Source organism: Syngnathus leptorhynchus, chromosome 10 (assembly GCF_054491065.1).
Source record: "Syngnathus leptorhynchus isolate UIUO chromosome 10, UIUO_Slep, whole genome shotgun sequence".
NCBI lineage: Eukaryota > Metazoa > Chordata > Actinopteri > Syngnathiformes > Syngnathidae > Syngnathus > Syngnathus leptorhynchus.
In genome coordinates, this window is record NC_141204.1 from 8,491,050 (window position 1) to 8,503,986 (window position 12,937).

The window sequence follows — 12,937 nt, forward strand, 5'->3', positions numbered from 1 at the left end:
GTTTTCAAATTTTCCACTCACTGGACATTTCATGAAGTACACAAAGCACAATAAAATTAGATCCAATCAGGAGTTGTAGCAAAGGTTGAAATTACCAAAGACGTATAGAAAATCTTCAGCAATGTACTTGATGGAATTGTTTAAACGTATCATTGTGGTTAAACGTATTAATGTTGTTATTATTATTAGCAGGAAAGTGACAATTTGAGGATTTTGTGTAACTGAAGACAGCTTTTGCATTGGATCTGTTTCAATGTTGTGTACCTCATGCTGTGACTGGTGAGTGTAGCTCGCAGACACAATATCTTTTTGTTTGACTGTATTTATGATACTTGAGGCAAGTTACCAGTGAAGATGAATCGGAGCCTTGACTGAAGAGCTGGAAACTGCCTTATTGTGAATGTATAACCATCACTATGTGCAATCTTCTTTTTACAGTGCAACTACAGACTTCTGCAGACAAGTACTCATCTGCATTTTTTTTTTTTTTTTTACTTTTCATAACATACCTTTCATATTTTTTTTTTTCATCTGGCTGCTGTTAAGACAGGGCAGGCCGATGGGGACATCACAAAGTTATCAAGACCACTTCACTGCCTTCTATGTTTTCACCACAGCATACATGAGCACTGTTTCCCATTGTCATTCTCAATGACAATAAATAAGAATATTGTATTCCTCTGGAATTATTGCTATTGACATAAATGTAAACCTTTGTAAGGAATGACGATTTTATACACTGAGATACAACATACTGTATGATTATCACATTTGAGAAAGGAGTATGGGAGGTGTGATTATTTAATAATGGGTTTATTTGATTCGGTGGTGGGGGCAGGGTCTTCAAGTATATTCACATATACTTCATAAAAAGATTACTTTTCAATCCATCTATTGTCCAGGTTTGGTTTCTTCTTGCCAATGTAAAGCTTTTGGAAATGTTTTAAGAAAAAGCATTTCAGTAAGATGCAGAAGACCTCAGCTTTCACATTCTTCTTGAAAGACTGCGTAGAAGATTTAGGGGACAGTCTATGGCAATTGTTGTCTCTTTATCCAGAGGGCATAAATATTGGACCTAAGAGCAGCTGGATCAGAAAAGGGCGTCCCCAAAAAAGCTCCAAAATGTCTTGCAGACAAATATTTAATTAATTATCAAATAATCGACTCCAATTTTGTTGTCATTTTTCTTTATGTAATAAGTACGGTTTCTGATGGGGCATGCTCTACTTTCACTGTAATCTGTCCATAGACAAAAGTGGCAATTGGTGCCTCAGTCAAAGCAGAAAATGGTAGTCTGCCGCCCTCTTGCGTCCTACAGGGTACTTGCAGGAACTCCACCTTCCTGCAACTACGAGGGTCTTGCCAAGTGGAGCCCTCTTCATGGAGACACATTTTGCCTACATTTTCACTGGACCGATGCTTGTAGTCAGTGCTGATGGTGAAAACTGGAGAGCAATACCGGGATGTGTCCGGACAAGACGTCGACCCTGGTAGGGGGCTTGTGAGGCTACAGGGGTCAACCTCCCCTCCCAAACTGACAACACTTCCCATTCCAGCTCTCAGCTTCTGCCTCAGCCCACGCAGAGCTGCCCGGAAACGTTTGCTGAGCAGAGCGTACAGCAGGGGGTTGAAATCAGAGTTGAGCAGCACCAGAAAGTAGGAAACGGTCAGAGCGGAGGGGGGCACCAGAGAGGTCTCACCAGAGATTGCTGCTTCGGTGGCCTGAATGAGAACTACACCAATGTAAGGGGTCCAGCACAGGAAGAAGGCTAAAATGACCAGAATGAGACGACCAACTCCTTGATGATGCTGCTGGGGGTCCTGCAGGGGAGATGACAACGCGGAGAAGATTCCCCTGAAGGAAGTCGGATGAGCAGACACAACACTAGAGTTACACTGTCCACTTAGATGATAGACCAGTGTGGAAGGAATGTGTAAAGAGGGAAGGAACATGCAGTTTGGAACCCTACTGCGTTGAACCGAGTCCTGCAAGGTGTGAATCCTCTTGGCGTGTTTGCGGGCCACCTTGGCGATGTTCACGTAGCAGACAAGGATAATGATGGCGGGAATGAGGTAGGAGAGGCTGGTCATGGTGGCCGTGTAGCTGAGACTGCTAGCCCAGTCTATTGCACAGCTGTACACGGGAGCTACATAGGCCATAGAACTCCAACCCAGCAGTGGGGGGCAACTGGTTGCCATGGCCTGCAGCCAGATCCACAAGACCACCGAGCACGTCCGCCGCAGGGTGCAGCGGGAGCTGTAACGTAGGCAGTCTATGATGGAGTGGTAGCGGTCTAAAGCGATGGCAGCCAGTGTTAGAACAGACACTGTGCAGTAGACAGAGGAAGTGTAGGCCACAAATAGACACAGGTTCTGTTAAAAGGAGAAAATAAATGAATGAATGAAATCAGAAGAAGGTTTGGAGTTGAAGAATTTGCTCACAAAACATTCGCCCCATCCAGGCTTCACGATGGATAAAGCAACAAAGGGCATGACACCGAGGCCCACCAGGAGGTCACTGATGGCCAAGTTCATGATCAACACTGATGTCACCTGGTGGAGAGTCTTGGTAGCTACCACGAGGATAATGACAAGAAGGTTACCTATACAAGGAAAACAACATCATAATGGTTGGACATTGTCAATACCAGAATTTTCAGATTGACTCTGACCCATTTGTTAGGTTACTTTAGTTCTGTAATCTTTAGCAACTCAAAATGTGACATTCTCGTTTGGAAATAGTTCAGGCACAACATAAAGAGGAGTTCCATTGCATATGTTAGTTCGACAAAAGAAATTCCAGCCTTAAAAATATAAATTTGTAGCTCCGACTGTCTGATACTATTGCAGAGGTATCGTTTAAGGGTATTGTGGATGCAGATCGTAGTGGTGTTGAGAAGGATCTCTTTCCTTGTGAGTTGAAAAAAATAAAAAAATAAAAATAACCGCATCAGTAGGGTTCACCATCCTGAATAAATGTTATCTTTGGAAGGGTTAAAATAATAATAAGTTCTCAATTAAAAATCGAGTTAGGCAAAAAGCACATTGAGATGAAAGATGTCCTCACCAACTATTTAGCAAGAAAGTTCTTATGTTTATTAACCAAGTACACAATGTCTAGGCCAAATATGTATTTTTTTCCCCCCATGGCAGTTCAAAGTTTGACAAATTTACGATTATAATTTTGGTTGTACGTATTGCACCTTTTTTTACACTTGAAAGAAAAGAATACTTTCAGAAATGCGTGTTACCTGTCACCGAGCCCAGACACATCACTACCACGAGCACCATCAGCAGCGACTCTATCCGTGTGGGTACGTTGTCCCCTGAATCATCCTTTTGGCTTGTGTTGACGGCCGCCGCTCGCAAATAGCCTGGAACTGACCCGCTGCCTTCCAGGACACCCATTTGCAGCCTTGATTGAATGCACTGCGGGGAATGACAAAACTATTCAGTCACAATAGTAAACCCGACTTGATATGGTTCGCAATTGGTCTGGAACTACGTCAGGTGACAAGTTGAACCGCCTCCATCCTTCTTCCTCATATTGAAGGGGAGAGAAAGACAGGTTGCATCCACTTCAGCTATACCCACACGTTTTGGGCACACCTATTCAAACAGTCAGAAAATACATATACAGAATTTATCATATAAAAAATGTTTATTACAAAAACATTTCTAAAGACATGAGAGCATAACAACTTCACAAAGGATGGCTGGAGCCCAGATTCAAAATCTCAAATGAAGGCGGATAAATGCGCAAAGTAAAAGAAACATGAAAGAAAACATCATAGCTTTGAATCACAATGTTTCTGAGTTTACCCAGTGGCAACATTCAACATAAAAATATCAAGTTATCGATGAATATTTTTTGAATGCGGCATGTTTTATCCATTGTTTTTCATAGTGCCCATGAGTCAAAAAGGAATTGCTGCAATGAATAACAGTAAAAATATTGAATTGCTGTTCCTCCTCTGCAGCCACTGGGAGTAGGTCGTATTATTTCTGCACAGTGCTCAGTAGAATACTTGGATGGAATAAGTGTTGATCTCCATTTCATGACCGACTAAGGTACTAGAAATGTGAAAAGACCATGAACAAATTCACATGATGAAGGAATCCATATGATGTGTTTGCATTTCGAATTGAAATGCTTCATGTGGTGACGGATAGCAAGAAAACACCTTCTTTGTTAAGACCCGGCTATGTTGTCTGGCACCGTTCTTCAGCCATGTGTTGACTTGTCTTGACTGGAGGTGCTGACAAGGCGTTGGCGAGTGTACTCCCAGATCAGCAGGGCAGCGCTTACGTGCACGTTGAGTGAACGGATGACACCTTGCTGAGGGATCTCCACGCACACGTCCAACAGCTGAAGCAAGTTGGCGGGGATGCCTTCTCGTTCGTTGCTATGATGACAGAAACAACATAGCAACACTTTCAATTCCATATGATGATGCCTTCCGGTACTGCCCGTTCGTTTGATAAATGAACCATGGGTTGCCAAGTGAATACATTTTCGAAAAGTGCTGACAATCAGTCAAGTGATCATGGTAAGAGACACTGATTGGATATGCGAGGATGCAGCCACCAAATCAAACAGGCATTCTTATGTAATGAAGTACTTGAGTGAGATTACATTACGCAACAAAGCTGTGTATTATTGTATTGTACTGTATAGCGGAAACTAGCGGATTGTGCAGGTTTACTGAACCTACAATAAGTTGCACCCGGTGAATGTAAAGGGGTAATGAGGGGAGCCTTCAATGAGTCTACAGAGGGCACAACACAGCAGGAACTGACAACTTAATGATCTCTATTTATCCAGAGTGCAATTGGGTGAAAAGATTGTTCCGATTAAAAGAAGGCCGCAATCAAACAAAATGGCTAAAGAGACGTTGTACTGCTTCTTCCACAACTGCAGGATTGAAGTTATGTCAACTGCTGTGAAGCTGCAATTACTTGACTGAGAAGACAATGTGCATCCCTCTGATCCCTCATGCTCGAAACAACATATTAAGTAAGATGAAGGTTCCTGCTGCTGTCAACATTTTCTGCTCTGTTATCCTGAGGGAGAGCCAATTACAGAGCAGCATGTTCTGACAGAAGCACCAAGAGGAAAAAGGCTGAATGGGTGAGTGAAAATTAAATTACCTTGCTTGGCTCATAGATTTATCTACATAAAACCCAAGAGGAGAGTGTAAAGGAGATCGATGTAATGGTCAGAAAAACATAGTTTGACAAGGCGAGTTCAGTTTTAACAGTAAAATTGGATTGTGTTGTGCTCATTAGCAACTTAAATCAAATGGCATAATCAGGTATTGCTACACAAAAGCCTTGTAGATATAAAAAACGTCCAACGTTTTGTTCCATAAAATGGTCCCGTCTCAAACCAGTTTGGATAATTGAAAACTCTTCTTCTACCGATCCAAAACTGGGCTTTAGATGGAGTTGTCATGAGTCCTACCCCAGAAGTAGCAGAGTTTTCTCAGGAAATTGGTAGTCCTGAAGACTCTGACTATTGGACGTCTGCTCCACACCAACAATGCAGTAGCCATCACTTTTCTTCATTTGTAGAAAGTCTGCCAGCTCCAACGGCTTTACCTAATGAGCAACCAAATGCAGTTTATGAATTGAGGGTTAGTGCGATGAAGTAGAATGTGGAACTAAATGTGATGCACGTCACCTCCAGCAGAGGAAGCCAAAGTTCTGATGAGACACTGAGGGACTGAAAGTGTTTATCTGTGATGTGGCGGAGATTGTCCAGCACCAATGCACTGGCACCAAAGATCTCACAGGTCCTGCACAAACCTACAACAACACAAACAAACATTTCGGTGGTGTTACTTTGACAGCTGATCCCTCTGCATGAAGTTGTATTGCCTCAGCAACACAGTGTGTTGACCTCCAAGGTTCGTGGGTTTGTCAATGAGTGAGGCCACCACCAGTAGGGCGCCATGCTGTTTGCCGAGGCGAGCTGCTCTTTGCTGCGGAACCAGCTGAGGATCCAACTCCTGGCCCTGGATGTCCAAACACCAGGGGGTTATTTTCTTCTGGACTTCTGCCCAGCGTTCCTCCTTGTCCTCCTCACCTGGGAGACACAAAATGTTGACCTTTCCATCAAAAAACATCAGATTAGATTCAATTGCATCCCTGACTGTACTTTTATCCTGCTGAATCCAGTCTCCGGGCTGGAGCTGGCTCAAGTCGGGAGTGGGATTCCTTAAAGGAGGTGTCTGAAATAAGCAAGAGAGCTTCTCCAACTTCCAGATGGGAATCCACTCATCATCGGCCAACCCTGAAAGACTCGGGAAAGTGTAGAATATCGTCTATGGGGGGGGGGGGGGGGGGGGGGGGGAGAAACAATTAAGTATGTTTGTTTACATGCATAATTACTATCACACCATTTTTCATGTACTGTAAATTTACCTCAATGCTGTAATCCCTGATTGGATGAAAGGCACCAAAGAAAAAGTGCTCTTGAATCCTGGTCCAGTTCTTGTTGGAATTCCTAAAAATAAAATTTTCAGTATGCTATATTGATGCTTTTGTAGCTACTGTAGTGTCGCATTCCCACCCAGTGTTCTTTAGGACCTCCGTCTGGTGCAGACAGGCCTTGACCACAGTGGACAGCCCCCTCAAACTATCAAGTGTCCCCTCGCCTCTGACCTCTACCAGGTGCCAAACCCGTTTCAAAGCCAGGAGGGCATAGAGACGCACACTAAAGTTGTGGTGAAAACACCACTGAAGGGTGATGTCCAGGGCTTTTGCCAAATTCATATCCTTAAATACAAAGGGAAAGAAGTATTATAATAACTGAGAAATGATGAAAGGAAAATTTTAACAATATCTCACTGGATGGTTAAGGGTGGGGAGGATGATTTCAAAATGCACTAGGACTGCCAGAAAGGTGCAGATGCCAGTCTTGGTTCCTTCATGATGCTGCACACAAATTAACGTTATTTTACATCACATTGTAATTTACATTACCATTGTTAAATGGGATTAAAAAACATAAATCACTAGTTGTCACCATTCACTGCAAAACGTAGGATTTTTCATCAAATAAAGAGGTAAGTGTAAAAAATGTGTAAACTCACCATATTGAAGCAGTCCCAAAAGTTGCCTATTTGTTGTGGATAACGGACAAGGATCAGAATCATCGTCCACTCAATGAGGTACTTGACTGAAGCTTGGTTACTACAAAAACCAGCCTCAAAGATACTGCTCAATATAGAGGCCACAAACTCCTGTGTAGATTCACAAAAGAGCTGAGAGGTTATTCATTGTCTGATTGCAAGTGTAATGATTAAGGTGTCAAGTGATTTACCTCTTTCAATTTGGGTAGAAGCATTAGCAGTGTTTGCCATACTCGATTTTTCACACGGTGGTGTAGCGAGTTACTGGAGATACGCAGTGATTTTGACACATTCTTGTCCTGAAAAGAAAGTTTGACAGAAGATAGGACAGAGAATTGAGTTTCAAATGGTTGCAAATAAAATTCAGATGAACTGGGGCAACAATAACGTATTGTTGTAATTTTTGCGAGATGAACCGTATATGACCTTTTCTAAGAGAGTGACAGCAAGTTGCTCCATCAATTTTTCATGCAGATTGTTAGAAGCATTCAGCCGACTGAGGAAAGCCAGGGTGCACATGCGAGGTAGCTGGTCGTCTCTGTTGTCACTGAAAGACAAAACACTTTTTCTTCAACTGTGATATGGAGAGACACCTCTCGAGGCAACGTTGGAAAATCAAAAGGCAGCAGCAGCAGCTCACCTGGCGACCACAGTGTTGGTGGCGCACGCCGCACCGAGTTCCTCCACGTATGCCTGGACATCTTGAACAAGACTATGGAAGAAAAACAGTAAATGAAGCGCTTGGAAAAGAAAAAAAAAAAAGTGTTGATACACGATCATTAGTACCGCTGATCTCTCCTGAACACCGGGCCATAAATGCAGCCCTCAGCTAGGATGTTGATATGATTGAAAACACTGGAGAATATGCCGTCTTCTTGATCCCTGCTTTGTTCGCTAGCAGGCAACCATGTGTGACAACAGTGTTGCAGCAGGACACTAAAAACACCATTCTTGGATTCAGACAGCTCCATGATCTCAGCAGCAATCTAGAGAAAAAAAACATCAATACTACGAAGCGGATCAGTCGACAAAGTCATGCATTCACGCTGATTACCCGTTTCATGGTTGCTGTTAGGATTGGGGCCTGACTGTCCGTGAGCAAGAGCAGTGTTTGGTGGAAAGCCACTGAGATGAAGCCTTTGAGGGCAGGCCAGAAGTCATGGGCGTTATTGCTGAGCCCGTGCACCAGCTCCCAAGTCCGACTCACGGCATCCACGCAGAGGGCCTCGTCTTTAGTCACTAACTGAGATCACAGCATCGCGCTTTGAGACCAGGCACCACCTTTCTGTCTACACTTAAATATGCAGAGACTCACTTGTGGCAACACCATCTCCATGAAGGCAAACACAGGTAGAACAAGGTCGCTGGGTAGCAGAGCTAAAGCGTCCACGCAGCATCTCAGAGCGGCGACGCCAGTCTCTGTGTTTCTGAGGAGCTCGGAATCTTGAAGTGTTCTTGTGAGGAAACTCAGGCAAATCCACTGGTCCCGCATGAAGTGGGCAGCCGTGCGACCCCAGTCCTGCAGGAGAGGGCCTTTCCCACCTTCATTACTGAGAAAGAATGGCGGTGGCACTTTAATATAACAGGCAAGTGTACTCAACGGCATTTTCAGAATCTTAGTCACCGACCTCAAGCTATCTGTTGTGTGAGGTTTCAGGAGCCTCTCATTGAAGCGTTCCAGAGCTGGGTGACTTTGCCAAGGAGACAGCGCTGGCTTGTAGAAGTGCTCATTCAGTTGCTTTAGAAGAGAAAAAGTGTCTGGGCTGATTGCTTGCTTCTCAATTAGGCGGCATACCATGGCAAGAGATGCCATAGCAACCGCTTTGGCCACCTGGCTCGCCATTGAGGGGGACTACCAAAAGAAGAATGAATGAATATCTGAATAAGTTAAACGCGAGCAATAAGAATTTGCTTCCAACCTGTTGGGTTGGTTCTTGCAAGATGCTGAGAGAACACTTGATGAGTTTAGGAAAGCAAGCTTTTTGAATTGTAGAAGTGTGCATGGAAAGTTGCTTCAAGACACACAAATAAAGTTCTGCCCGCTCCATGTCGCAGAGCTGCACAAAACAAAACAATCCATCAAATAAGTATAATAATAATAATAATAATTACTGTAGGTTGTGTGGAGAGATTTATTTACTTCCAGCAGTTCCCCACACAGACGCCTCATGATAAACTCCTGGATTGAATCTTCACTCTGAAAAATGAGCCTCTCCAAAGCAGCTGCCACTTCATCCACTGGAGAAAATGACAAGAAATATGATATGAAATATAAGTCACTCATCAGCTTTTATTTGCATCTATATTTCAAGAGCCATATCTTTATGTATCTCTATTAAAATACAAACAGTGGGCTTTTGGTGTTTCTCTGAGCTGGAGCAATCGGAGAACAAGTTGCAAACTCTTGTCACTCTTTTTCAGGGGCATGTAGATGTTGGTGCCGACCCGGTTTAGAGTGTCCACCAGAGGAGATAATAATGCCTGGAGGGTGTCATCAATCTTTGCTCCAGGATGTTTCCTCTCAATGTCAGTGCACAGCAGAATGGACCTGGCCAACTTGTCTGCCTCTTTGGGGTCAGGCAACCTTTGTGTCTGACCTGCAAAGTATATTGAAGATTAAATCTTAAATAAATAAAGACTTTGAAAGATGTGTTTTCTTCCAACCTTACCGGTGCATGGTGGAACACTTAGAAACTGGTGTATTTTGAATTGAACATTAACTTTTATGGTTTCCTTGCTTGAGGCAGTACCATCTCCATCTCTCGGCATTATCTTAAAATGGCCCTCATTGCTTGAGAGCCAGACACACACCTCCAAAAGACACAAATGGCAGGGGCAACATGTTTGAGAAATAAATTGTGATGTGCAGCTGAAGTTGAAAACAAAAACAATACAACTTACCTCATCCCAAAGTGCCGTGCCCCGACACAGAGACTCAACTGCCCGGAAATTGCCCAGAAAGGTAAATATGTCGTCGAGGGTCACTGTGCTCTGAAAGTATGTGAATAAACTCAGGGCTACATCCATGACACCTCAGAAATTCTACAGTGCAATTTAGTTCTTGTGAAATAAACCATTCGGCTGAACATCAAGAAATCTCATCTTGGGACTTTGTGGAATCTTGCATGATGCTTTCACTATGCTTGAGTGGGGTTTCTCTAAATACTGCAGGGTCCTCTCACATTCCAAAAACATCCATGTGACTCAAGCTGAGCTCTATGTGAAGCCCTTTGAGACTGCTTGTGATTTAGGGCTATACAAATAAACTTGACTTGACTTGCTGTCATGAGAATTGTTCCAAATAGGCTTTGCTTACCACATTTATGAGACAGAGGGCGCTCTTCAACAAGAAGCACTGAGCAGCGCCTCTCAGGAGGACTTGATGTGTGATCATGGTGCAGCGTAGCACCTCCCTGTGTGTGGCAGAGCAAGCATGCAATTAACGTACACTTCAACCATGAAAGTACTATTTTCCTTCATAACGTGGCACAGACCTGAGAGCAGTGAGCCCGTCGACAGCCAATATTGGGTTTGGAGGAAGTTTGGAAAGGGCCTGAGAGATGAAGAGAAGGGGAACGGCGCACCAATGCTTGGATCCAAGTTGCTGGATCATCTGCAGCAAGACGCAGCCTGAAAAGCAGACACAATTTTAACTGGAAACTGACTTTTTTTTAAAAAAAAGAAAAAGCTTACCAGTAAATGTTTGTACCTCTGTCATCTTTTGGTAGGCTGCTGAAGAGGTTCTGCACGAAGATTTGGAGTTTAACTGCCAGCTCTGGGCAGTCTCCAACACGCTGGCCACCAGCCCTGGAAAAATATACAACAAATAATTTGATCTAAACATAATAAACCAATGTAAAGTAATTCAAACATACACGGTTTTAGAATCTCACCTGCAGAAGAGCGACATTTCTGACAGAACGTCCATAAAAGGCCCAACGACAAACTGGGGAGCAAGTTAGACCTGTTTAATGAAGCAGTTTATATAGGTCAATTGAGGAGACCTGCATGGACGTTCACCTGAGAAAAAGCTGAGGCAAAGGCCGGCTGTTGTAGGACTTTAAGTTCGAGTAGGTGACACACTCCGGCTCGCATTAAGGTTTTATTTTCACTGTGAAACATTCGCTGGTACACACACAGCAGCCATGACGGGTGGAAGAGGTCCTCACCTACAAATGCAAGACATTATATTAGTGAATGCACAATTTATGTGGCATCATAGTTTTACTAATTGGAAGCATGCGATAATTGTAACAATACCTTCATTTGCTGTAGTTTGGATAAGAGAGTCTATTCTATTCAGCACTGGGCGGACCACATGGACCTGCATGAAGAAGAAACATCTTTAGCTTAGCAGTCCCATTGGAGTGGTAGTGACCCTTGAATTAAATAATCATCATCAGAATGGATTTTGGACCTGATTTTCCTCCAACGTCTCCATCACCAGCACATAATCCTCCCAGAACTCTCTGAGCATCTTGCTTCTTTTGGCTGTCCATTTGAACAAGATCTCCTTGCCGGTCCCTTCAATAACAATAATGAAAAGAAGTAGTTCATATAGTCACACAACTCTTATACATAAGTAAACATTTCTCTTGCTCCATGCCTATTAAAAAGCACATGAGCATTTATATTCAAAATCTTCTATACCAATTTAAGGTCTACTATATACTATTACAAACTGTCCTCACTAGTAAAACATCTCAGTGGACTCATGCCACTTTTGGCCTATTATGAATTGAATCCATTTGAAGACTGTATTGAATATGTAATGGCTTTCCATATCTGTGAGCATTTTACCTTGTTGTGAAGGACAGTCCATTCCCTGATCTTGTGACGATGCCACACATCTTTTCAGCAGGTACAGTGCCCTCTTACGGGATACGCTTTCTCTGTGGATAAGTCCGTCCTGAACCACGCACCAGAAGCGGAGACACGACCGAGGGTCTGGCTCAGTAGGTGCCAGCAGGTGGTCCGAAAGGGAGGTCAAACATAGCAGCGTTCGTTCAGTTACGGCAGATGTGCGCTCCGATGCGTGCCAGGTGCAGAGGTCACTCAAAATCTTGTTGAGGATGCTGCCATGCATTGCATCATTGTAATTTCCCAGCACGGCTAACATAAGCCGAACAGTGACCCGGGAGAGCAACCCGTCTGGAATCGTTCTGATGCTTGACAAGACCCATGACAAAATGCTCAACATTAGCTGCTCATCTCCTCTTAAACAAGGAAGGATGACAGCTAGGACTTCACTGGCAACCTCCACACTGAGTCTCTCCACGCCGGGTCGGTTCTCCTCTGACAGGTGAAGCGAAGGCAGGATGACCAGAGCGACTCGACCCGCCTCAACAGGGTCACATAACCGGACACAAATGGCCGCAAGTCTGCAGACAGCTACCGTACTCTCCCTAAATCGCACACAGTCTGTTTCGGCTGATATCCTGGAGAGGAGAGGCAAGCAATGCGTCCAAATGATGGACTTTGTTTTATCTTGAAGGTATTGTGTTTTTGCGCATGTCGACGTGGTTTCTGATTGAACAATGTGTTCGAGTCCTTCTATGAAAGCTGTCAGCGCCTCAACGCGCTCCGTCTCCGGCCACACGTCAACTGGCCAGCACAGGGAGTCAAACACACGATCGTATTGAGGAGAAGTCGACAAAATTGCGTTGATCAAAAAAGAATTCATGTTAGATACCCTCCCACAAAGCCAAAATGTACTGACGAGTCTAGTAGACTTCACCAACCGGCTTTTCACGCTGCACGTTTACACTCTTGCTATTTGTAAACTTCCGTAAACGTCACCC

General features: G+C 43.7%; 2 protein-coding genes across 2 annotated transcripts; both read right to left on the reverse strand.

Annotated features, from left to right (window-relative positions):
• Position 1: 1 nt before the first annotated feature.
• On the reverse strand, positions 2–3,537 carry LOC147050280 (5-hydroxytryptamine receptor 1D). Its single transcript, XM_085922688.1, has 3 exons — positions 3,252–3,537; positions 2,443–2,603; positions 2–2,373 (listed from the first exon to the last, which is right to left on the reverse strand). Exons 1-3 carry the CDS (start codon positions 3,406–3,408, stop codon positions 1,189–1,191), a joined length of 1,503 nt encoding a protein of 500 aa, XP_085778814.1. The 5' UTR covers positions 3,409–3,537; the 3' UTR covers positions 2–1,188.
• A 156-nt stretch (positions 3,538–3,693) lies between these two features.
• On the reverse strand, positions 3,694–12,924 carry tarbp1 (TAR (HIV-1) RNA binding protein 1). The gene is made up of 29 exons (XM_085922687.1): positions 11,937–12,924; positions 11,554–11,660; positions 11,397–11,460; positions 11,157–11,305; positions 11,030–11,082; positions 10,846–10,943; positions 10,631–10,766; positions 10,453–10,549; positions 10,038–10,127; positions 9,806–9,947; positions 9,485–9,733; positions 9,277–9,374; positions 9,056–9,193; positions 8,765–8,988; positions 8,452–8,686; positions 8,191–8,379; positions 7,923–8,122; positions 7,777–7,848; positions 7,563–7,683; positions 7,328–7,435; positions 7,098–7,247; positions 6,853–6,939; positions 6,575–6,780; positions 6,427–6,508; positions 6,161–6,326; positions 5,903–6,088; positions 5,684–5,808; positions 5,465–5,601; positions 3,694–4,406 (listed from the first exon to the last, which is right to left on the reverse strand). The coding sequence occupies exons 1-29, from the start codon at positions 12,817–12,819 to the stop codon at positions 4,226–4,228; spliced, it is 4,773 nt and encodes a 1,590-aa protein (XP_085778813.1). The 5' UTR covers positions 12,820–12,924; the 3' UTR covers positions 3,694–4,225.
• Between the last annotated feature and the right edge of the window lie 13 nt (positions 12,925–12,937).